The 27112-nt window shown below is 41.6% G+C and overlaps 1 protein-coding gene across 2 annotated transcripts in view; it reads left to right on the forward strand.

The window, feature by feature from the left end:
- The window catches only part of COL9A3 (collagen type IX alpha 3 chain), a 727303-nt gene that overhangs the window by 480550 nt on the left and 219641 nt on the right, over positions 1–27112 (forward strand). For both annotated transcript variants that reach the window (XM_044090399.1, XM_044090400.1), the window contains exons 28-29: positions 3183–3329; positions 24736–24790. In XM_044090399.1, the coding sequence (XP_043946334.1) occupies positions 3183–3329; positions 24736–24790 (202 nt within the window). The remainder of the gene's footprint in view (positions 1–3182; positions 3330–24735; positions 24791–27112) is intronic.

Below are 27112 nucleotides of genomic sequence, written 5' to 3' on the forward strand. Positions count from 1 at the left end.
AAAAGTGGTTAAGTTTTTTAAGCATCTTTTAGTTCTGATAAATTCTAGTTGTTCAGTAGAGCATGCTTTTAAAAGGTGTGATACACCTTCGACTGCCACACTTCTGTGTAGCAGTGTGAAGTGGATTACAGCTTTTAAATCTGTTACGTAATCAGATGCACTTCATTTCTAGCCTTTTTCTGGGAGACAGTTCTAAGTGTATTACAGCTCTCAAAGCTGTAAAAGACTTTATAGTCCTACACTTTTTTTTCTCTCTGTTTTGTATCTCGTAGTGCATTGAAGCATCTAAAGCTTCATGTATTTACATAGACCGTGAGGTACCACTCAGAGGTATGAAACTCAAATAATGACAAAGACTACATCATTAGCTGCAAAACAAAAAGAAGGGTAGTCACAGCAGCTAGGAATGCAGTGTAAAAGCCCCCTTCACCCAGAATTATTTATTTTTAACATTTGTTAAACAGGAAAGTCCGACATGGAACAAAGCCAATTTTCCATGGAGGCCCAGGGAGAAATGCTCCAGAAGTATGTCTTTGTAAATGTGGGAGGAAACCGGAGCACCCGGTAGAAACCCATACGAATGCAGGGAGGCAGAAGGCACCCCAGCCAAGAATCGAACTGGAAAACCTCTTGCTGTGAGGTGACAACGCAACCACTGCACTGTCCTGTGCTGTTTTATGGGATACTTGAGGCACAAGGGCCATGGGATCGAGACAATACCATCATCATCTGCATCTGGACTGTTGCACTCAGCTGAGGGCTAGAATCTTGAAAACAAGTAAGAATAGTCAGTGCAGTTATGGATGTGGTGCAGTGGCTGTTTTGAACCAGAATTGTACTGTTTAGGGAGCTGCTTGAAGCATAAGAGATGCAAGTGTTAGACTATGAAAGCTTCATGAGGGCTGTTACACTTAGCTGAGGATTGCAACATCCAAAAAAAAAAGGATAAATAGTCAGTGCAGTTGGGAATGCAGTGTATAAACTCCGCTTACCCAGAATTATGCAATACCAGGGGTAGCCTGAGGCCAGATAGCTGTGAGACCGTGACGGCTACATGAGGACTGTTGCACTCATCTAGGGCTGCAGTCTCCAAAACAAAAAGAAAGGTACTGAGTTCAGCTCAGAATGCAGTGTGATAGTTTCTCTCATGCAGCATCATGCTGGTCTGAGGACCATTTCATGCCTTGCATGAGGGATGTCGGTATATTATCTTCAAATGAATGGCAAGATCTGCCAGTCGAGCTTAGTTTCACTCGAAATGAATTTCTCAATGTCCCTTTCCTTGAACTCATGACATAGACAATTATGATCACATTTCTAATCATAATCAACATTCCCTATGTGCGCGGTATGGATGCCAAGAAATTTACCCTGAGGACACAGCAAAGTGAAACACAAGGGGCAAGTCTTGACGTTCACGTTGAGAATGCTTAACAGGTAGTTATATTTGGAGAAGTTGAGAATGCATAACAGGTAGTTATATTTGGAGAAACCCAATCCAAAATCTTTATAGTGCTTGTAGCTTCAGTTGCTGTGACGTACTACTAGTTAGACAAAAGGAGTGGAAGCATGTAGTGCTTTATGACTTTGAAATCCTTGTTAACTTAGCACTTTCATACATACAGCAGCCGTATCTCTGACGGACTAACAGCTTTAAAAGTCATGGAACACTTCTGCTTGCCTTTTTGTGTGGCAGTGTGAAGTGTTTTACATATCTGAAACCTGTTAATAGTTCCCAGCACTGTTCTGTGGTAGATACTGTGTATATAGTACACGCCTAGAGCATAACAGCTCTGAAAGCTGCATAACAACATTTATTATATAAATCTTGGACATCAGAGAGATGCATTACAAGATTGTCTTTTTCCTAATTTCACAATGCAAGCAGCACAGTCCATATATTATATGGGGGATTATGATCTCTGATCGCAACAGCCTATTTGGTGTTGGAGATCTTCACATTACTGTTTAATATTTGAATGTTTTCTGCTTCTAGACATCCCATGAATCAAGTGTATTATGGGATGGCAAAGAGTAGAAAGTTTGCAAACTGATGGATCAGGTGAATGTCCCCCACAGGGCATCACAGCTGCTTTGAATAGGGGTGTTGTGGGCTGTGTAATTATCTGTTTTTTTTTTTTTTTTTTTTAAGACATGGAACATTTCTATACTTAAAATGAAATAAAATAAATTATGGCACCCCCCAAGTCAAAGCAGTTGCAGCTACAGTGCCCTACTGCTGTGCTGACTATCGACCTCATTAGTACTACAATACCTAGGCAGTCACCCGTATCACCCCCGTTATAATGCACTAATGCGGCAATAGGACATACTGAAATCCTCTTGGCTGCAATCTTATTTTGGATGTTATCAGTGCTATCCCTACAGATAACACAAAATTTTATTTTACAAGAGTTCTAGTAAAGATTTCCTCCTGCATTACTGCCATCTTTGTGACATTACAAGGAGACATGTCTTCTTATTTTAAGAACTATACTGGGAAACAGACAGACCAAGTACACCAAAGGATTTTAGTGTACAGTGGAGAAATATATACATACAGCCATATGTTTATTTCAAATTGGTCAACATAGGTTCAGGGCACAAATATTTATTATATTAGCATATTCTAAAATGATTGGATAAAACCCATGATTATATTGAACCAGTCTCATATCTTGTTTATTGTTGTTTAAATAAATGTCATACTGCTAACTGGAACCTTGTTTGCATCACCTCCCTTGAACTGAGACTGATATTTGACAAAAAGAAAGTTGCATCAGTTGTGAAACCATCATAAAAGTCACCGACTTTGGTTCCTCTTTTATGAGCATCAGTAAGAATTAAGGAGTAAAGATGATTGTATATGGGAATGGTTCACTGCAAGTGTAGTGAGAAAATTTACACACAACAAACACTTAAACGAAGTAATTATATAACACACTCATTCTAGGTTCATGTTGTGATTCTACTGAAGAATGAACCCTAAAACTTACCCCTGATTTTGTAGTTTTTCTGTTTTGTTAATAAATGAAGCAAATGTGTACACATAACAGAAATTAATACGTGTGCGTGTGTGTGTGTGTGTGTGTGTGTGTGTGTGTGTGTATCAGGGTAAACACGCATCAGCATGAAAGTTGCCTATTCATGAACTATGACACATCTTTCTGCTCTGTATTTAGCCTGGTGGTAGAGGAGAGAGTGGTCCAAAAGGTATTATGGGACCGAGTGGTGTTATCGGCATACGAGGACTACCAGGTCATCCAGGTCCTATGGGTTTCCAAGGAGAACCAGGCATCCCTGGCATCACCGGAAAACCTGGAGTACCTGTAAGTATTATTTTACAATTTGTGACATCACAGACAGTGTAATCAGAAGCTGTTATAGGTTCTTTTTTCTAGCATGTTCTGAAGATTGGTCAGGAAATGTTTCAAGGCTGGACCATGTGCACCAAGGCTACTGTTTACAATACCAGAAACCCTTAGACTGACAGACATCTGGTCTGAGAACTGGAAATTATATGACTTAGAACATTCTCTCTATTTGGAAAGTGAATGATCTCACCAAAGGATTCACCAAAATTGCTTTCATTAAAAAAAATATCTCAAACCTGAAAGATATGCCCAGTGATCTGAGTTGCTGTTTCTCCACTTACTCTGTCCAATATTTTCCAGTGGGCTGTCATCCAAAATTCCTGGCCACTAGCCATTCAGGTAAAATGGAGCATAATGAGGAGGTCAGGTAAGTATGCTAAGCTGCACTGATAAGAAAGAAAAGCATTTTTAGTGCCAAATACAGAAAATATTTCTCTCAAAACTCTCAACTATTCCTATTTTGGAATAGCGCTCTTATTTTCAGGTCTGATTTTAGGATGTCCTTATTTTTGGATATATGTCCCTTCACACAATTTTCTGAATCCCCCTCATCACGTGATTTTTGAAGCAGTCTAGTATACAGAAAGTTGAACTACATGACCGACATACCAGTGGGAAAAACAATTAAAGGAGGAGGACACCTCTTAGAAGTCCCGTTTTATAAAGCAAAAAAAAGACTGTGTGGTAGAATTTTGTGATGCAGTTCATTAATGTCTACAGATTTTACTCTGTCTCCTTGATAACATGCATTAGATTTTAAATTTTCCATCATTTTTGTCATTCTGTGTACTATGCCACATTCCTACTGCAATCAGTAAGAGTTGTGTTATTTGGTATTCAAATTTTATACTAATTAGATATTCAGATTTTTAGCCAGATGTTCCTGTTTTTCAGTGTTTGCAGGTTGAGAGGTATGAAACTCTTTTCCATGGGTAAGTTCTAATTTCTTGCCTATTGCATTAACACGCACTTAGCAGATCATGTCTTAGCATTTTTAAAATCTAAATCAAGTATTTGACACTAATCCCTTCCCCCAGTTTCTATCTATATTAGCATCATTGAAGAAATTGCAGCATTCTCTCATTTAGTCATGGCGCCAAGCAAGGACCATTATTTGCTGCTACTTAAGTGTCTCTAGAAAGCTTCTCCCCAGCCTCCTGTGGACATGGACTGTAATAACGAATAGTAGTAATAGTGAATAAATGTGATCCTCCTATGGGATGCCAGGCCTTTTATTTAAACCTCTCTGAATTAACTGTGGGGCTACTGCTCATTGGAGTCTGAATCTGCCTGAATCATTGACGACCTCAGCCCAAGTGCCACAGGACTGCATGGGGAGATAGGGGGAATTGACTGCCAAGGGACAGCTTTACATCCTGGGGGTGGAAGAAATCAGTAGGGAGACCGTATCATGGTCCCCCAGCAGAAGCCTGAAGATGTTCTTCGTGTTTCACTGTTGCAGTCATTACATTTGGGTTATCTGCTTGCAGTAGCCCTCAGTTGGCCTGACTAACAAAGTCTTGGGTCCTGCGTCGGTTGCTATCTCATCTTCAATGACGGCAGGTTGTCAGGGGTGTAAAACATGCAGTCAACATCATTACATCAGTCTTTCTTGCCGTGTGGTGCCCGAAGCAGAAGCAGTTCGCAAAGTGCCGGTCAGGCGACTCCTGAAATTTTCGTTTTCGAGTTTCAGAACCGAAGTCTTCAACTAAAAGCTAAGTACCCTGTTGGGGAAACTTTTTCTTGCTCTTAACCGATGTCAGTAAAAGTAAATAATTGCATTACTTGTGGAAAGCAAATACCTCATAAAGATTTTCATTCGTACTGTATTTCCTTGCCTAGGCCCTGACCACGACGTACCTCGCTGTTGGTTTTGTGCCTTATTTAAACCACAAACTATTCCATTGTCGATATATTTACTCTTCTAAATATTTTGGTGCTCATTTCAAATATCCCGATGTGTCTTTGGTAAGCCATCAAACTACTGACATTCCAAAAAAACGGAAAGACAGAGACAGGCTGCCGAGGACCAAAGCTGTCAACGAAGCTTCTCCTAAGCCAGTCACCAGTTCGCCGGTACTCAGTGAGGCACTTTTGCAGCCCGATACCTGCTACTTCAGATTTGCAGGCCTCTACTGTGACCCATTCGGAGTCTGGTATGCCGCGAGATGCTTCAATTGTGGAACCTGCGGATGTCTCTATCTTGGATGGGTCTGGAGCCGCTGTGCAGGCACCGGCTTCTGAGGGTGTATTCTGGCCTACTGACTTGCGTATTAAACCGATGCCATCTTCTTCTTCAAGGCCTAAAACTCAAACCATGCCTAGAAAACTGACGCCCAGACCGCATGGCCAGGCCTCTATGCCTAAAAAGCAAATGATAAGAATGGCTGAAGACCTTATTACTTTAATTAGGGGAAGCCAACCTTCCCCCTCTAAGAGATCTAGGACTGCGTTTGCTTAGGATACTTCTAACCAGGATTCTGAATTTTCTGTTTCCTCGGATGACCAGGATTTACCCTTATCTACCTATGAGGATTCTGATGCTGAGGATTCTATTCCCTTTGCATCCCCCCCCCCCAGAGGATTTTTCATTTGGTGAAACCTTGCATACCCTCAGGGAACATTTTCACTGGGAAAGACAGGATTTCTCTGATTCTAAAAAGAGGCTTAGGGATTTCTTACTCCTGCCTCAGCACAGGCCTTTAGCCATACCTCCTATACTAGACATTGTTGATGCCTTTTTGGAATCTAGCTTGGCCCCTGACTCTTTACCTCCTGCTCCCAGAAACCCTGATAGATATTACAGGGTCCCTGACTCTCACAAGTTCCTTTTTAAAAATCCTACTGCGAATCCTGAGACCATTTTACAGGGACCCAAGGGCATTAAAGCTACTACTGCCAAAAATCCTACCCCCTCTGATAGAGACTCCAGGGCACTGGACAGATGGGGTAAGAAGGTATACACTTTTGCAACTTTGGCCATTAGGGCCTTAAACTGCCAGTTTCATATGTTAAAGTATCAGCAGCATATTACTGGATTGCTTAAACAGAACATGATGTTGATTCCCGATTGTGCTGAAAATAAGGATTTACTGCATTCAGCTGAACCAGTTGGTAAGCATACTTTGCAATGTGGTTTTGATTCACTAGAGGCATCTTGCAGGGCTGCTGTAACTGGGTCTGTACTTAGAAGGTATGCTTGGCTTAAGGAGCAGTCCTTGCCAGATCATGTTAAAGCAAAATTACTGGATGCTCCCTTAAATCAGGACCACCTGTTTGGCAACAAGGCAGAAGTTCTTAAAAAGATGGAGGAAAAAGCTAAATCTATGCAAACTGTTAGAGATTTCTTACAAGTACAACCTCCAAGGTTTAGTAGGTATTGGCCATCTAAGAACTGGTCCTTTCCTGCCTCTTCCAGACCTTCTCAGTCCAAACCCAGATCCAGCAGAGCACCCAGGCTTCAGTCCCAGGGTACGCACAGGACTAAGCAGTGGGGGGCCCCTTCTTCCAAATCTGTGAGTAATAAAAATACCCCCTATGGTAAACTGTCTCAATGACTTATTTTTAAAACTTCCAAGCACTTCCCAACTGACCGCCCCTTTGGGGGGAAAAGATTGCTCTTCATGCAAAGAACTGGGAACTCATTACCCAGGACAAATAGGTATTAAATAGAGTCCCAAGGATACAGATTTCACTTCCACACGTTACCAACACCAAGCGGGTGGCCAGATCTAACCCCAAATCAGTGAGCAGAGGCCCAAAAGCAAGTACTTTCGATCTTAAGCACAGGGGCTATTCAATTGGTACCAGAAGAGGAAAAGGGACAAGGTTTTTACTCCGGACTTTTCCTGGTACCCAGAAAAGACAATTCATGGTGTCCTATCCTGGACCTGTCTACTCTAAACACCTTGTTGGTGATTCCAAAATTCAAGATGCTGACTCTTCACCAGTTGCTTCCTATGCTAGGCAAAGATGCCTGGCTGGCAACACTAGATTTAAAGGAAGCTTACCTGCACATCCCAATCAGGGAATCTTGCAGAAAATACTTACGCTTCAAAGCATGCTACAAGCACTATCAGTTCTCTGCACTGCCCTTTGGCTTATCTACTGCACCCCAGGGTATTCACAAAGTGCCTAGCTTCAGTCATTGCATTTTGCAGGCAAAGAAATATTCAAATATACCCATACCTGGACGATTGTCTAATTCAAGCAGAAATCCAGGTCATACTTTTGAATCATCTGGCCTTTGTACAAGGAGTCCTAACTTGTCTGGGGTACACCATAAACGAAAATAAATCACACCTGGTACCCTGTCAACAAATTACATTCTTGGGAGCAAGCTTGAATATAACTTCCCAGATGGCTTTCCTCATGCCAGAGAAACAAATTCATTTGACTACCTACTTCAAAACAAGTGGCTACAAAAACCCTGCTACCTGCAAGGCAAATACTACAAGCCTTGGGATTCATGGTCTCCTGCATTTTCCTAATTCCATATGTAAGACTGCATATGCGGAAACTACAAAGGCATCTAAAACGCCTATGGTGTCAACATTCTCAGGATCTAGAAGCAGTGATTCCCATCATACCTTGCCTATGCCTAGAGTTCCTTTGGTGGGCAGAGGCCTGCTACCAAAACAAGGGACTACCATTCACACTATCCCTGCTGCCCAAACCCTAACAGACGCATCAGACAATGCATGGGGGGGGGGCTCGCCCGGCAAGGAAGTGCATTCAGGGCAAATGGAACCCAAGTCAAATGCACCTGCATATCAATCAAAAAGAAATGTTAGCTGTACAGAATGCTCTGACAGCCTTCAAGGACCACATTCTTCCAGGACAATTAATGGTAAAGACGGACAACACCACTGTTATGTGATACATAAACAAGCAACTGGCATGTGCGAACTGCTTCTGTTTCAGGCACCGCACGGCAAGAAAGACTGATGTAATGGCGTTGGCTGCATGTTTTATACCCCTGACATCATGGAAGAAGGGACAGCAACTGACGCAGGACCCAAGACTTTGTTAATCAGGCCGACTGAGGGCTACCTGCAAGCAGATAACCCAAATGTAATGACTTCAACAGTGAAACACAAACATCTATATTTATTTTTTTTCCACATTTCTTGCCTTCTCATCCGGTCCTTCACCTTATATTCTTTCGTTTTTTTGGCACATTCAGTTGCTGCCTGTTTATCATCTACTTCTGGTTTGATTTGCATTCCTGCCTGACGTCGATATGCTTCTGCTAAATTAAACAGAGAAGTCATCTTAGATTTATTCTCATGTTTCAAAACTTTCACTACATTTGTATGTTGTGAGGTCAGTAGATATGTGTGGAGTCCCATAATTGCAGATCTATACATGTAATCAATTTCAAGAAGGCCCATCCCTCCTTTGGAACGGGGAATATATAATCGTGGTACACACTGATTTTTACAAATCATTTGGTGAGCATGAAACATCCTTCTTGTTTTAATATCTAATCTTGCCAACACTTTTTGGGGTCAGTCAATCACTCCAAAACTAAGTTAGGACAGGAAGAGCAAACTGATTTACAGCTTGGATCTAGTTCCTAGATGTCAGTGCTGTTCTCAGAATTAATTTAAGTCTTCTGAAGTATTCCTTATTGAGTTTTATTCACATTTGTTCATATTTTATTGCTGATCCTTCATCAGTTCCCAAGTATCTATACACTCCCTCTTGCTCAAATTTTTATATCACATTCTTGTCCCAAAACTGACGTTTTCCTGGTGCTGCAGTTTTCCTGCTTTAAAGGTTGCTTTTGCACATTTACCAAGACCAAATTATATTCTAGTATCATCTGAAAAGGTTTTGACAACCTGCAGCTGTGCTTTCTGTTCCTCATCTGATGAGCTATACGGTTTTAAATCATCGACAAGGAGAAGATGAGAAGTTATTAGACTTTGTTGTTTTCTAGGAGCCAAATTATAGCCATGGCTTAAGCTGTTAAGTAAACAGCTTAATGGATTAATGGCAAGGCAGAATAGCAGCGGTGACAGAGAGTCACCCTGGAATATCCCCCTTTGAATTTTTATCACTGGGATAATCTGTCCTTTATCATGGCTTAATTGCATAGTGGTCTGTCATTGTTTCATGGTTACTGTAATGTAGTCAATCAGTGTAGGGGTGTGTCTTGTACATTTTTAAGCACTCTTATCCATGAATGTGGGATACTATCAAATGCTTTTTTTTGTAGTCAATCCATGCTATACTTAGATTCTTCTCCTTTTTACAGTTCACTATAACTTTAACAAATGATCCTTTGTTCCATATGACTTTCTTTTATTGCCCTTTTGTTCTACTGCCATAATTGAGTTTTCTTCTAAATGATTATAAACTCTGTCGGTGTCAATTCCCGTGTATATTTTGTACGTCATTGGAAGGCACGCTATTGGTCTATAATTTTTAGGGTAGCTTGCAGGTTCACTCTTAAGTAAGAGCATTGTTTTGCCTGTTGCTAGCCAGTGTGGTGTCTATTCGGGGTGCGCATATAAGTAGATGTTCTTCATGTTTCACTGTTGCAGTCATCACACTTGGGTTATCCTGCCAGTGGTAGCCCTCAGTCAGCCAGAATACCAAAGGCTTAGTATTTCTGCGTCAGTTGCTGTCACTTCAGGACTAACGTCAGGTCATCAGGGGTATAAAAACAGGCAGGTGATGCCATTACATCAGTCTTTCTTGCTGAGGAGCCCAAAGCAAAAGCAGTTCACACAAGTGCCGGTCGGCCGCTACCAGACTTTTCGTTTCTGAAATTGAATCATCCTGAAGTCTTATAAAGCTAAGTACCCCATTGGGGATCCTTTTTTCTTGCTCTAACCGATGTCAGAAAAAGTTAACAATTGTCTCACCTGTGGAAAGCAAATACCACACCGAGATTTCCATTCTTACTGTGCCACCTGTTTAGGTCCAGACCACGACGTACCTCGCTGACGGTTTTGTGCTTTGTTCAACGTCCTAACTATTCATTGTTGGGCACTTATTGTAGCTAAATACTTTTGTTCTCGATCTCCGTATTCCGGAATGGCTTCGGTAAGCCATCAGACTACAGATCTTCCGAAAAAACGCAAGGATAAAGGCCGACACAGACTGCACAGGTCCAAAACTGACGATGCTTCAGTTAAGCTGGTCGCCAGTTCGCCGGTACTCAGTGAGGCGCTTTCACAGCCCCTGATGCCCACTTTGATGGATTTGCAGGCCGCTACCGAGACCCGTCCGGAGTCCGGTATGCTGCAAGACTCTTCTTTGACTACAGAACCTGCGGATTTTTCTACCTTGGATGGGTCCAGAGCTGCTGTTCAAGCACTGGCTTCTGTGGAAGTTCTTCACACTACTGATATTCGACACCAACGACTTATTTCCCGTCTTCAGTTTTCTAAAACTACAGAGTTTCTAAGGCCAAGAGTACAAGCTACGCTTAAAAAAACGATGACCCAAACTCAAGCGCCTTCTTCCTTGCCACAGTCTCAGATGCTTTAAATGGCAGAAGACCTGATTATACTGATTAGGGGAAACCAGCCTTCCCCTGATAAGAGAGAGACACCTGTCCTCATCAGCTTTAACTGACCAAGAGTCCGACTCTGAGGTTTCAGAAGATGAAGACATGCCTTTATCTGCCTATGAGGATTCAGATGCAGAGGAATCCATTCCTCCTGCCTTCCCTCCAGAGGATTTTTCTTTTTGTGAAACCCTACATATTTTGAGAGAGCATTTCCACTGGGAATGCCAGGATTATCCTCAGTCCAAAAAGAGACTCAGGGAATTTTTAGATTTACCACACCATAGACCCTTAGGTATCCCTCCTGTTCTGGATGTTGTGGATAATGTCTTTATGGAATTCAGTCTAACCCCCTGATACTTTACCTCCTGCTCCAAGGAAACCCGACAGGTACTAAAGAGTCCCTGACTCTCACAAATTTCTCTTCAAAAATCCTACTGCTGACCCAGAGGTCATCTCCCAAGGACCTAAAGGAATAAAAGCAACTACTGCTAAGAATTCCACCCCTTTGGACAGGGATTCCCAAGCTTTGGACGGATGGGGGTAAAAAAGTATACACCTCTGCAACTCTTGCCATTAGAGCACTGCACTGTCAGTTCTACATGCTGAAATACCAGAAACATACTATGGAACTTGTTAAGCAAAAATTATCTACCTTTCCTGACTGTGCAGAAAATAAAGAATTAGAGGAGCTTATGCATTCTGCAAGCCAAGTCAGCAAGCATAGCCTGCAATGTGGGTTTGACGCCCTGGAAGCATCTTGCAGGGCAGCGGTCACTGGTTCTGTACTTAGAAGGCATGTCTGGCTTAAGGAGCAGACCTTGCCAGACCATGTCAAATCAAAATTATTGGACGCTCCTCTGAACAAGGACAATCTGTTTAGCATTAAAGCAGAAGAGGTTTAAAAAAATGGAAGAAAAGGCTAAGTCTATGCAGACAGTCAAAGATTTTCAGCAAGAGCAGCCTCCAAGATTCAGTAGAACTTGCCCATCAAAACATTGGTCCTTTCCAGCCCCCTCAAGGCCATCTCAAACTAGACCCAGGGGAAACAACCCCCCCCAGACTACAGTCTCAGGGTATGCAGAGATCTAAGCAATGGAGTACCTCTACTTCTAAGGCAGGAAGTGCTAAGCCATCCCCTTACGGAAAGAATTCACAATGACTTCAACTCCACTCCTCACCTCTGCCCAATTGCTCATGCCCCTAGGAGGAAAACTTGCCCACCATTCAAAAAACTGGACCGCCGTCACCAATGATCAATGGGTCCTCAACATAGTATCCCAAGGGTACAAAATTTATTTCCACACGCTGCCAACCCCAAAAGGGTTCCCAGGCCTTCCTCCAAACCAGTGGGCAGAGCACAAAACCAAGTTCAGTCCCTGCTCTCCATAGGTTCATAGGTTGATACTAGGCTATCTGCCCTAGGGCATTTATAAGCCTAGCCCATAGATATGTGGCTTTCGCCACCCCTTTAGTTTGAATAAAACTATGCCTATTATTTTGCTGTGCCTCTGTCAAGCAGTGACACTGAAGTAATCCCTGGGGTATATCTGCGATCTCCCATCCATTGGTCAAGATTCCTCTTGAACAAGGCCAGCGAGGTGCTCTGCCTCACATGTACCGGGATTTTGTTCCACAGCATAGGGAGTCTCTGGGTGATGAATCTGTCCCTCCAGCACGTCCTATTAATAACCGTGTCAAGGTTTAAGTCTCCGCCCTTGTGGTTCTGAGGGATCTAGATTTTTGAGGTGAAGCATATTCATCAAATCTGGGTTTGACATGGCCTTATATGTCAGGCACAGGTCACCTCTGAGCAAGCGGTATGAGACTGAATAGAGCTGGAGTTCTTTCAGTCGGGCAGCATAAGACATATTTTTGAGACCCTTTATCCTCTTGGTGAGGAACTTTTGGGGCCTTTCCAGCTGCTGCAGGTGTCGGGTCAGATACATTCCGAATGGGGCATTGTACTCAATCATAGGTCTAATGAGTGATGAGTACAGGGGACGATGACCTCCCTTGATCTAGATGTGAATCCCTTCATGATCAGGTGGGCAATGTAGAAGGTTTTCCTGACTACTTTAGCAACATGAGTGTCAAGCGAAGGCTAGTGTCAACCTGGGTCCCCAGGTCCCTGATGACTTCTTCTGTGCTCAGTGGATTGCCACCTATATGATAGCTAGGGGTAACCTTGTTTTTCCGAAGGGTATGACTATGCATTTCTTGGCGTTTAATTTTAGGCCATGGCTCTGGCACCAGTTATCCATTTCTGTGAGGCCCTTCTGAAGGATATCTGTGTCAGAAGTGTTTTCGACTATGGCGCCCAGTTTGCAGTCATCTGCAAACTTTGTCAGCCATAACCCTCCTGTGTTTGCTTGTACTTCAGAAAAGTAGATGCCGAACAAGAGTGGACCCAGGACTGAGCCCTGTGGTACACCACTTGTGACAGGCTTTGAGTCTGACATGGCTCCAGCAACTCTGACCCTGTGGGTTCTGTCACTTAGCCAGTTTGCAACCCATCTTGTGATGTATGGGTTTACATTCAAGCTAATGAGTTTTTCGATGATACCTGAGTGGGGTATTGTGTCGAAGGCCTTTGCCAGGTCGAGGTAGGCTGTATGGACTGCCTTTCCCTCATCAATGGCCTTGGTGACTGTTTCGAAAAAGTCAAACAAGTTTAAAAGGCATGATCTGCCTTTGACAAAGCCAAACTGGGTTGGATCCAAGGTCTGCAAGTTCCCTATGTCTTTATTTATGAGTTCCATTATGATCCTCTCCATGGCTTTGCAGATAAGGCTTGTCAAGCTAATGGGAAGGTAATTTCCAGGGTCGGTGGAGGCACCGCCCTTGTGAAGTGGGACCACAGTCGCCGTGCGCCACTCCTTGGGTATGTATCCTGAGTTGATGCTAAGATTAAACAGCTGTCCTAACTGTGGGTTTAATTCCTCATTGAGTTCGTGGAGCACACAGCCGGGGACACCATCCGGTCCCATGGATGCTGTGTTTTTTGCCTTGGAGAGAGCAGTTCTCACCTGGGCGTTGGAGATGTTTGGGGGGATACAATCCTCTGGTATAGATATCGCTCCTTTTGGAAGGGATGGGGGGGAGAAGTTTGCACTAAACCTGTCAGCCAGTATGTTGGCAATGTGTGTAGGTTCAGTAATCTTCACATCATTTTGGACTAATTCTGAGCATATCTGGGAGTTTCCTCCTAGGTTTCTAACATAGCTAAAGAAGGCTTTATGATTGTCTTGTGTCCTTGGCGATTTTTCTCTCAAAATTAGCCTTGGATGATTTTATGAGAGCTCTTAGTTTTTTACTTATAATGATCAAAGGTGTCTTACCTTTCAAGGATTTTGCTCTATCTTGTAGTAGCTTCCTCCTTTTGTTGTAGAGCTTGTTTATGGCTGGGGTCCACCAGACTGGACGCTTGCCTTTGGTACAGAGAGTCTTAGGTTTGTTTGGGATTGCCTGATCCATGCAGTCCTGTAGGTGCTGGTAGAAGGCATTTGTAAGTGATTCAGTGGTTTGAGTAATGTTTACCACTGGATAAGGGGCCTTAAAGGAGACCACACTAGTTTTTAGAAGTGTGAAGTCGGCTTTTGAGAAGTTTTTCACTGTGGTCTTTTTTATTTCAGGTTGGGGCGGGATGAGGACCTCCAGCGAGATTAGTTTATGATCTGATCTCACCAGTGAGGGGTATACTTCCGGTGTTGAACATTGTGAACCCATGTTTGTGATGATGAGATCAAGTATGTTTTCTCCTCTTGTGGGGATGGTGATTAGTTGTTCCATGGCATTTGAGTTTATGAATTCCAGGAACCTTTGGGCTAGAGAGTTTGGGCTTGAGTAGTGTTCCCAGTCTATATTAGGGTAGTTGAAGTCACCTAGTATGATTGTGTTTGGAGATACATTTATCCCCTCCAGTGTTTTCAGGAAGGCCATGTGAGGTTCCTGAGTTTGAGAGGGTGGCCTGTAACATGCTACAAATTGCAGAGCAGTCTTGCCTATGGTTAATTGCACCTGGATGGTCTCCGATGCATCGTGCGTTGCCACCAACCTTGAGGTGTGGGTGTCCTTTATGAATATGGACACCCCCTCCTCCTTTTTTGGTGTTGTCCGGATTTTGGGGCCGGAACGCATGATATGAGGTGAAACCTGATAGTGCTGGGGTGCTCTCAGGAGCCTTGAACCAGGTTTCTGTCACAGCACAGACATCGATGTTCTCCATACTGAGAAGGGCCTCGAGTGCGTGCATCTTGAGATTGAGACTTCTGGCATTGAGCAGCATTACCCTTAGTTTTTCCTTTTTGTGTTCTAGGGTGGTAGGTTTAGAATTTGAGCCTTGCCTAAAAAAGGCACTATGGGGGTGGCAACAGCCTTTGCCAATATCCGGAAGCCCAGGGGTGACAGGTGCAAGCCGTCCCTTGTGAAGCAGCGTGGCTTGTCCAGCATGTCATCCCAGGCAGACAGACATTGGATCCCCTTTGAATGACACCAGAATTTAAGCCAATTGTTAAAGCTGATCATCTTATCACTGTATTGTGGCATCATTCTAGGTGAAGGTAGGATACTGCTCAAGGTCAGGGTCATACCTGCTTGGGCTACATAATCAGAGAGCTCCTCAATGTCTCTTTTCATGTAGTCCAAGGAGGTACGTCTCAGGTCGTTGACACCAGCGTGGACAATGACTGAGTCATACTTGTACCTGCTGTTGAGAGACCTGAGTGCTTGCGTTATGTGGTGGATTCTAGCGCCCGACAGGCAGCTTACTCAGTCTGGTGAGCGGGACGTCAGTGTGTCTGACTATGGAGTCACCAATGACGAGTGTGTCTGGCATTGTGTTTTGCCTTAAGGGCTGTGACTGTTTGACACTCTGACTGTGTGGTCTATATGCTGCATGTGTTTGGTCCTGAGGTGGTAGTTGTTTGGGTGTCTGCTTTGGTGGCCTCTGCTGTTTTGGTAGATTTTTGATCAGAGCCTCCGAGTATGTCTTTGTGTGATTATGTGTATGATTTGAAGTTGTGATGGTACTATGTGTGACTGGGTATGTAGTGTGTGTGGTTTCCTTCTCCCCCTGTCTGGTCTTGCCAGTCCTGTGTTGAGAGAGCTCAGCCTCCAGTTTGGCTGTACAGTTGCATCTCTCGCATGTATTTGTGTTTTGTGGGAGAAGGAGAGGATTTTCTGTGTACATGAGGCAATTGTAACATTGCCTCAATATTCCCAGGTTCACCAGTTGAGCAGGAGAGGACACTAGCAACTGATCCCTCGACATGAGGGCATTTCAGCCTGTTCCTGCAGAATAGATAGGCCAAGGATTTTATTGCAGACTTTTCCTGGTACCCAGAAAAGAGGGCACCTGGCACCCAATCTTAGATCTATCCATTCTAAACACCTTCCTGGTGGTATCAAAATGCACACCCTACAGCAGCTTCTCCCCTATGCTGTCCAAAGAGGCCTGGTCCTAAAGGAGGCCTATCTGCACATCCCTATCAGGGACTCCTACAGGAAATATCTACATTTCAGGGCAGGATCTATGCATTATCATTTCTCTGCACTTCCCATTGGCTTATCCACTGCTCCGAGTTTTCACAAAATGCCTGGCTCCAGCCATTGCCTATTGCAGACAGAGGAAGATTAAAATATACCCTTACTTGGACGATTGCCAGATTCAGGCAGTCAGGAAAAGCTGTTGCAGCACCTGACATTTGTAAAGGATCTTCTAACCTCCCTGGGGTACACTATCAATGAAAAGAAATCCAAAGTAGTCCCCAGTCAAATATTTGTATTCCTGGGAGCAAGCTTGGACACAGCATCCCAGATGGCATTCCTTACTCCAGAAAAACAAGCCTGACAGGCTACTTCGCTCAAATGGCCACCAGAACCCAGCTATCCGTAATGAAAATCCTGCAGGCTCCAGGTTTCATGGCCTCCTGCATTCTACTAATTCCATATGCCAGACTGCATATGAGGAAACTTCAGTGGTACTTAAAAAGTCTTTGGTGCCAACATTCTCAAGACCTGGAAACTATCAAACCTATAATACATTGTCTAAGGACAGAGTTTCTTTAGTGTGCAGCAACATGCAACCACAACAAGGGACTTCCCATTACACAACCCCACGCCACACAGACCCGACACATCAGACTATGCCTGGGGTGCACATCTGGACAGCAGAAGAATCCAGGGCCACTGGAGCCCAAACCAAATTCATCTGCACATCAACCAAAAAGAGATGCTAGCTGTTCAGCATGCTCCGACAGCTTTTAGATCCCTAATGTCACCAGGACCCCTTCTAATAAAAACCGACACCACCACAGTGATGTGGTACATCAACAAGCAGGGGGGAACCCACTCTTACCCACTCTGTAGGCTAGCCATGACCCTGTGGAACACGGCCTCAGCTATGCTGACATTTGGAGCAAGAAAAACTGATGTAATAGCATTGGCTGCCTGGTTTTATACCCCTGACGTCAGTCCTAAGTGACAGCAACCGACGCAGAAATACCAAGCCTCTGGTATTCGGGCCAACTGAGGGCTACCCCTGGCAGGATAACCCAAGTGTGATGACTGCAACAGTGAATACACTCGAACATCTACATTTATGGTAAGTGTTTCCAGTCTTACAAGATAAAAGACAACAGGTAGTTATTTGGCATAAGACTCTTTCTACCCTCCAACCAGTTACCCTTGGTGTCCCTCAAGGGTTCATACTAGGACCTCTCCTCTTCTCGATATTTATTAATGACCTTCATCTAGCCATCCCCCAAGCCACATGTATACAATATGCTGATGACTCGACACTTATATGCTCAGCCAAATCCACATTTGAACTTCTCTCTCTTACCCAGAAAGTATTTAACACAGTAGAACAATGGTTTACACAATGCTGTCTTCTTTTGAACCCCAAAGAAACTAAACTCCTCCTCTTTAAGGTGACCCACAAGTCCTCTCCACTTGATTTCTCAGTTATATCCACTAATGGCACCATTATATCACCCGACACGTCTACCAAACTATTGGGAATCACCATTGATAACAATTTGAACTTTGACATCCATATCAACAATACAATAAAAACTGTCAACAAAAAACTTGGCTCCCTCTATAGAATTAAATCTTACCTTTCTCCTACAGCTAGAACAACCATAGCACATACTCATCTAATCTCTACCCTCCTCTATGCCTCACCTATTTTTACTAAACTTTCTAAAAATAACCTTAGCAAACTGGAAACTTCCTACAATAACATCACTAGATTTGCAACAGGTAACCCTTACAGAACCCACCACTGCATAAATATAAAGCAGCTTGGATGGCTTGAACTACAAAACTTGATTAAATTCTATCAACTAACCATCGCCCATAAAACTCTTTATAAACCTTCCTGTACTCCTAGTCTATCTACCCTCATCACTCCATACATAAATCTGAAATCACTGCGTTCCTCACTCAAAAATCTTCTATGTACTTCTAAACCTAACAACAAAGCTGGTGAATCTCTCTTCTCTAATGCTGTTGGAAAAACCTGGAATCTTCTCCCCAGCGACCTTTCCTCTCTTCCCTCTCTATCACTTCAAAAATGGACTAAAACCCTGGCTTAGAACACACTGGTTGTGCCCATGTACTAAACCTGACTAGGCTATCCACCCAATTAAACGTAGCTCTGCCTATCCCTCACTCCTCCATTATATATATTTTTTTACCTATAAATACTGATTTCCTCCCAGATAACACTGTGCCGAGTCTCCCTTTACATGTCCTACTGAAGAATATATTTGTTTTTTCCTTTTATATTTTGTATATACTTAACCTGCCTCCTCTCTTGACCTTAGTCTTTCTATTTATCTATGTTTTATAACTTCATATTGTATAGTATAAGCATTCTTGCACTACAAGGTTTTTGTTTATCCTCACAGAATACTATGTTTTAACCTGTAACATTTTATTTTTTTATATAATTAATGCTGCTATTTAGTCATCTTTTCCTGTTTTTTTTGTGTGCTGATGATGTACCTGAAATCTGCTTGTTTAATATGAATATTTTTATTTAGTCTTATTTTGTAGGTTCATACTAGGCTATCTGCCCTAGGGCATTTATAAGCCTAGCCAGAGTGTGTTTGGCTTTCGCCACCCTTTTAGATTAGTTGACTGTGCCTCTGTATAGTAGGTCACAGAAGATAGCCCTTTTAAGGTTAGTTTTCTGTGCCTCTGTCTAGTAGGGAGACAGAAGAGATCCCAGGGGTAAACCTACAATCTCCCATCCACTCGTCAAGATTTCTCTTGAAGAGGGTCATTGAGGGGGCTCTGCCTAACATGGATTGGGATTTTGTTCCATGGTGAGGGGAGCCTCTGTGATATGAATCTGTCCCTCCATCATGTCCTATTTATTTCTGTGCTGAGGTTTAAGTCCCTGGAGCGTGTAGCTCTAAGGGACTTGGATCTCCTGAGGTGGAGCATGTCCATTAATTCTGGTTTGGACATGGCTTTATACGTCAGGCACAGATCGCCTCTGAGTAGGCGGTAAGCAACTCAGTAGAGCTGAAGTTTCTTTAGCCTAACTGCGTAGGGCATCTGTTTGAGTCCCTTGATTCTCTTGGTGAGGTACTTTTGGGGTCTTTCCAGTTGCTGCAGGTGTCGGGTAAGGTACATCCCAAATGGGGCATTGTATTAAATTATGGGCCTGATGAGTGATGAGTAGAGGGGTACAATGACCTCTCGATCTAGATGTGAACCCTTTCGTGATAAGGTGGGCTATATAGAAGGTCTTTCTAACCACTTTGGCAACGTGATTGTCAAAGGAGAGATTGCTATCTAATTGGGTCCCCAAATCCCTAGTTACTTCTTCCGTACTTAATGGATTACCACCTATGTGGTAATTTGTGGGCACTTTGTTTTTCCCAAAGGGGATGACTATGCACTTTTTGGCATTTAGCTTTAGGCCATGGCTCTGGCACCAGTTATCCATCTCTGTGAGACCCTTTTGGAGGATGCTTGTGTCAGTCGGCGAGTCGATTATGGCCCCCAGTTTGCAGTCATCTGCAAACTTGGTCAGCCATAGTCCTCCCGTGTTAGCCTGTACCTCAGATAAATATATACTGAACAAGAGAGGTCCCAGGACTGAGCCTTGTGGGATGCCACTTGTAACTGGTTTAGAGTTTGACATGGCACCTGCAATTCTGACCATGTGGGTTCTATCCCTGAGCCAGTTTGCAACCCATCTTGTGACATAGGGGTTGATATTTAAGCTGGTGAGCTTATTTATGATGCCCGAGTGGGGTATTGTGTCGAAGGCTTTTGCAAGGTCCAGGTAGGCTGTGTGGACCACCTTCCCTTCATCTATGGCCTTGGTGACCGTTTCAAAGAAGTCGACCAGGTTCAAGAGGCAAGATCTGCCCTTAACAAAGCTGAATTGGGTAGGATCCAGTGTTTGGAGGTTCCCAATGTCTTTGTGAGTTCCATGATGATACGCTCAATAGCTTTGCAGACCAGGTTAGTCAGGCTTATAGGGCGATAGTTTCTGGGGTCCATTGTGGCACCACCTTTGTGGAGTGGGACCACTGTTGCTGTACGTCATCTTGTATATTGATTACTAAGTTTTTAATTTATCTGTATTGGAGCTTATCTCCCTGGGCCTCTACTGAAAATGGGCATGTATCCAGTTAGATTAGCCCAGTCAACAGATGTAAAATAAATAAGTGTGCACAACTGTACTTTCTTACTCATAGCTAAATCCTTGTGCAAATATGTTAATACTTTTAACCAAAAGTTAGGTACTGTATCTGGGCCTGTTGTTTCCAGCTAGAGGCTTTTATTAACTTTGTTTCAATCTCTCTGGCTGTTACTTCATCCCATTTCATATCCTGTACCTTTAAACTTCTTATTCTTTCTTTTACTTTGTCTATCCATTTTGCATCTTTGTTATGGTCCACAGGATCTTCATAGATACTTCTCCAAAATGCATCTACTTCCTCTTTTTTTGGTGGATTCCTTTTACCTTATTTCCCAATTCTCTGTAAAACTTTTTGGGTCATCAATAAATTGCTTATTTTGTACTTTTCCCTTATATTTATCTGTGTATCTTCTAAGTTTTTCCGCCTGTGGTGACATTTTTATTTTATTTGCGATAGTGCATGATAGATCCTGGTCTGTTCTAATACAATGCATTGCTTTTATCACATCTGTCTTTCTAATTATTTTTGTTGATCTGTTCCCTCTTCTATAATCTTCTAACAGTGACACTTCTTGCCCTAATTGATTTATAGTTTTCTCTATTCAATACTTCCATGATGGTATTCAATTTCTCCCCTTCCTTTCCCTCACTACCCTGTGTTCTTGTGGTTGAACTTTATCAGTTATTAATTTAGCAGCACAGTAATATATCCTGTTTACTTCTATCACATTGATCTCTATGGACAGTCCTAATTACTGTGTTCATTTGTTTTATCAGATTTATAACTTTTTGGGTTTTATCGACCTTCTGCAGTCTATTTTTCACATTGATGTTAATAAATCTATCCATGTCCATTAAATCAAGCAACTCTTCTCTTAGCTCATTTTCTTCCAAACTGAGAGCACATCCCTTATTTTCAGTTTCCTGCTGGCATTCTATAGAAAGTTCTATAGCATCTTCCTGTGGTACCTTCTCTTCAGTTTCATCTTGTGCCATCCGTTGCTCTGTCATATGGGAACTCACTGGCCTATCACTCCTTAATATTGACTGCATCAGAGTTTCCTGTTCCTTTCCTTGCTGTCTAGCTTCAAGAGAACGTTTATACTGGTTTCCTATGGAAGGCTCCAAAATACCTTGATATGACACCTGACCAGTTGTTTCCCATTCCACTGGTTTCCTCTTAATTTGGATATCCATTGCTCTATCCTCTTGTGGTGCTTTTTGCATTCAATTTTCTACACTGAATCCTTCTCTTTGCAGCCTCTCCATAACCCCAATTTCAATTTCTTTGACTTCTCCATTACTAATCTCTTTTGCTACTTTTCCTCTTAGCCTTCTTATTTTTTGTATTGTAAAGTTTTCCACATCTGGATTCCTTTGCCTGCATTTCTCTTCAAATATCATTGGTGCTGCACTTTTTGTATTGGTTAGTTTTGCTTTCTCCTTTACATAAATATTACACCATATTACATCTCTTTTCCTTTCCCATGTCCATATTTCTTCTTCACGTCTCCTGATCTTCTTGCTTTTCCTTATTCTGGGGACTCACTCCATCATGCTGTGATGTAGTCTGTGTTAGACCTTCTACACTAAATCCTTCAATTTGCAGGCACTCCATAACTTCAACTTCTATTTCTTTAACTTCTGCTTTACTAATTTTCTTTTTCACATTACATCTTTGTGATATTAATTTTTTTATTGTGAAATTTTCCATATCTGGATGATTTTGCCTGTATTTCTCTTCAAATATCTTTGAGACTGCCTTCTCTATATTAGTTAACTTGGCTTTCTCCTTTGCATAAGTATTGTACCATATCAAATCTCTTTCTTTCCCATGTCCATATTTCATTTTTATACTTTTCAAATATCTCTAGGTTTTGTTTATATTTTTGCACTTCCTCAGATGATGCTTTTTCCAAACAGATCAAAATTTCTTGATCTATATACTGTTTTTCAAAAATCTGTTGTATTAATGAACGCAAATTTTTATTTGAAGCTTGTGACAGTTTTTCCTTGTGGAAGTATTTTTCTTTCCTCTAACTTCTCTGAATCATTTTGTATATCTTGTGTCTGGAAAGTCTGGGCTTTTTACATAAAAGTAACAACACATGATTTCCTTTACTGCTTGTAATGATATTCAGATATTCCCCTAACTTGGTTAGCTAATATGTATACATTAGTTTATCAATTATCAGTACGTGTGTGTGTGTGTGTGTGTGTATATATATATATATATATATATATATGTGTGTGTGTATATATATATATATATATATATATGTGTGTGTATATATATATATATATATATATATATATATATGTGTGTGTGTATATATATATATATATATATATATATATATATATATATATATATATATATATATATATATATATGTGTGTGTGTGTGTATATATATATATATATATATATATATATATATGTGTGTGTGTGTGTGTGTGTATATATATATACACACACACATGGGTCTACTTCACGACTAAAATCTCATTTGACTGAATTTCATTTGACCGAGACCATAATACCAAATTTTCAAAATACTGAAAACTCATTTGACTGAATCTCATTATACTGAATTGTAAGCCTAGACATGTGTGTTTCCCTTCTCCTATAACTTGGTTGTGATAAAAGAATTACTGTAACTTATAGTGCTGATTGTCAGAATACTGATAGTCATGTAGAAAGTAGTGTTTCTAAATGTGGGTATGTCTGTTTACATTATCTAAAGTAATATGGCGGATGTTTTGTGTTTTCCCAGCAGTAGCGGCAGCGTGTAGATTACTGTAAGGTAAGTAAAAGGTATATGCCCTTTTCCCCACTGTAGTGCGGTCCTGGAGTTAGTATATATATAGTTGGGAGGGGCACAGCCACCTAATTTGGTTTTATATCGTCCTGTTTCTGTTAAGAGGGTACTAAGTAGTTTTTAATTTCTGGAAAGAGTTAGTCATTGGTGTTGTTAGTGTGCATGTCTATGGTTTACAAGTTAGTATTTTGAAATTCAGCATTGTAAGCTTTCAGTATAATGAGTTTGTCAAGTGAGTTTTCAGTATTTTGAAAATTATGTATTTTGGTCTGGGTGCTGTAGAGTACAGGCATTCCCTATCTGCTTCTGTAATCTCTCTCTCCGGATACACCCCAGTATTCCTCTCTCTCTCTGGATACACCCCAGTATTCTTCTGCTTCAAACCCTGACCTCTCACTCTGTTCTTGATTGTCTAGCTCAGTCATGATCAGCAACCCCAGATCCTTTTCCTGCTCTGTTAAAGCAACTTTCAACACCCCCCAAGCTGATACTTCATACTAGCCTTGTTGTGATCTAACTGCAGTACTTTCAATTCATTTCCACTGAACCTCAACTGCTACATTTCTGCCCACCTTGCTAACGTCTGTACTAGATTCTTGTCCCTTTCCTCTACTGCTGCACTTGTTTGTATCATCAGCAAGGAAAGTGATCATGTTCTCCAGTGCAGTCACACTGCAGAGTAACATACTCAGGACAGACCCTTAAAGTACTCCTCTCATCACTTTCCTAGCCCTGAAATTGACCCCTTACCTCAGATCTCTGTGTATGTATGAAATCCGTGCACATACACAAGGCAGATACAATACTTTAGCCCTGAAATTGTCCCCCTTACCTCAGATCTCTGTGTATGTATGAAATCCGTGCACATACACAAGGCAGATACAATACTTTAGCCCTGAAATTGTCCCCCTTACCTGACATCTCTGAGTATATATGAAATCCATGCACACATACAAGGCAGACACAACAGTTTTCATCTACACATAATTTTGAGTCTCGTTGAGACATAGCAGGAAAGAAAACTGAAAATGGTGTAATATTTCTTGCAAAAAGTTTGATATATACCTATTCACTGTCTTCTTGCCTTACTGGCTGAAATCATATTCTACAACTAGCTTTTCCTGCAGATTTAAGCAGAAAATCTCACAGTTCAGGAGATATTGCTGTGTATGTGGGGGGTGTTAAAAACGTCAAAAATTGTCAGCATTAACAGCTTATGTCTTACAAAAATGGTCAGGAATTAAAGGGTTTGCTTGATGCATTGTTATTATTGCTGAGACGCTGTGCATGGAAAATGCTGCATTACTGATGTGTTACCTTGTATAATTAAAGGTATCATTATTTTTAGGGAAAGCTGGTGAGTGAACAGCATATCCGTGAACTCTGCAGCGGAATGATCAATGGTGAGTATGTGTTCTTATTTTTCTTGCTACATGCTTTGAACTCAGACCACTCTAGTATATGAATACATACATACGCTTTCATCTACATACCCCTTTCTTCCCCTGTGTGTTCCATGATTGGCTTTTTGAAGTTTTAACCATTCATACAAGAGACTGATAAAGTAATTCTTTTTTCTTTTTGGTTTTAAAACAATAAAGAAATCAATTATACAACAAACAAATAACTATTTACATAATGTCCACAGCTGGTCAGTACATCAAACATTGTAATTTTTTTTAGGAGAGACAAAAGCTCTGTGTAAGAATTCCCAAGGCAAAATTTTCCAGTTTAATGAAGATGTAGTTTTATCTGTAGATTTTATTTTCTTGTATTCTTCAAAGAAGTCTTCATTATTAATTTTTGAGGAGTACTTCCAAAATGAATTGTCTGAATATGTGAAATCTAACTTAAGAATTTTATAAATTTGTGGTAAATATGATTTATTTTTCATTACATTATTATTGATATTTATTAATAATTCCAATAATTTGGGGAACAATTTCTTATCTAGGTTAAATATCTTATCAAGCTGTGTTCACAAAGTCTCCAAATATTTGTAAAATTAACTTCTCAGAATCTTGACTGTATTTGGACCTTAACTCTTCTTCCTTATTTTTTTTTTACTTTTTAGAGTGACTGAATAAAAAGCATTCTTTATTAAAAAAATATTTTTTTACTTACATTTTTGAATCGTAACATGTATTTAACCACAACCCTATAACTTTTACAATTGAAGTAGCATACACCTGAATATCATGGAATCCTATTCTGCCATTATCCCAACCTTTTCTGTGCCAATCAAAGAAAAAAGTCGTTATGTACTCATCATAATGTTCCATGTGAGTTTTTCCATCTCGCCTTCATTCTTCACTGATGGGTTCGGAGCCGATCCTCGGCTCCGACACAGCCGACTAGCAAGCTCAAAGTTCTCCAGTAGCTCGAGACCCAACCCCTTATCCCACAATGCACTGCTGGAATTACCTCAGATCTTGTTTGCTGCGTACCATATAGAAGTACAATAATTGCTCTGCCTAGGAATGAAGACACATTGAAAAACCAGGATGAAAGCCCCCAGGTCAACTGCCAGCCAGGAAGGGGAAGGAGGGAGGGTCGTGAGAATGAAGGCGAGATGGAACAACTCGTATGGAACGTTATGGTGAGTACATAACTTCTTTATGTGAAGTGGTTCAATCTCGTCGTTCATTCTTCACTGATGGGTAGCGTCCCCAGCACCCTGATCTTGGGTAGCTCACGGAAGTACACTCTTCAGGACCATAGAACCAAATGAAGCCCTGTCCCTGGAGGCCTTATCCACTTTGTAATGAGTTATAAAAGTGTGAGGTTTAGACCATGTGGCTGCTGTACAGATGTTGTCCAAAGGTAATTTGGCTTGAAAGGCTAAAGAGATAGAAACTGCTCTGGTTGAATGAGCCTTTACCTTACTAGACAAGGGTATGTTATGACAAGAATATGTGTAGGTGATGCAATCCAACAGCCACTTAGGTTTGTTTTAGCAACTGGTTTACCTTTCCTGGCCTCAGAAAAAGACACAAAGAGCTGATCTGATTTGAATGTCTTTTGCTGAGAGATACTCTATCAGCATGGAAGACCATATAGGGGGACTTGATGGATAGGGCTTGGAGCTCTGACACTCTGCGAGCTGAAGTCATGGCTACTAAGATGATAGTTTTCCATGACAGAAATTTTAGTTCACAAGATGATGCAGGCTCAAAAGGAGGAAGAATGATACGAGATAACATAAAATTCAAATTCCAGGGGGAATAAGGTGTCTTCACTGGAGGCCTCACGTGAAAAGAACCTTTTAGAAAAGCCTTAGACAATTGGTGAGCCATAATATTCAAACCATCGATTCTGAGATGGAAATTGGATATAGCAGCTAATTGCACTTGCACCACAGCAGCCGCTGCTCCTTTGTTGAAGATTTCTGTCAAGAATTGTAAGATAGAAGCCAATGGCGCTTGGTAAGGGTCAATGTTGTGGGAAGAAGCCCAAATGGAAAATCTCTTCCACTTACAATGATACAATTTTCTAGTGGAAGGTTTATGGGAAGCCAACAAAATTTTACTAGTATCATCGGAAAGATTATAGAGCCTGACTATGCGGAGAATTGGAGCAGCCAAGCGGTTAGCTTCAGTGTCTGCAAGGATGGATGAAGATCCCTTGACGGATGTGTCAACAAGTCCGGAACCGGGTCCAGGATCCATGGATCTTCCAGAATGTGATGGTAAAGAAACGGGAACCAAATCTGCCGAGGCCAATGA

The sequence above is a fragment of the Protopterus annectens genome, chromosome 12.part0 (assembly GCF_019279795.1).
Source record: "Protopterus annectens isolate FY-2018-M chromosome 12.part0, PAN1.0, whole genome shotgun sequence".
Lineage (NCBI taxonomy): Eukaryota > Metazoa > Chordata > Ceratodontiformes > Protopteridae > Protopterus > Protopterus annectens.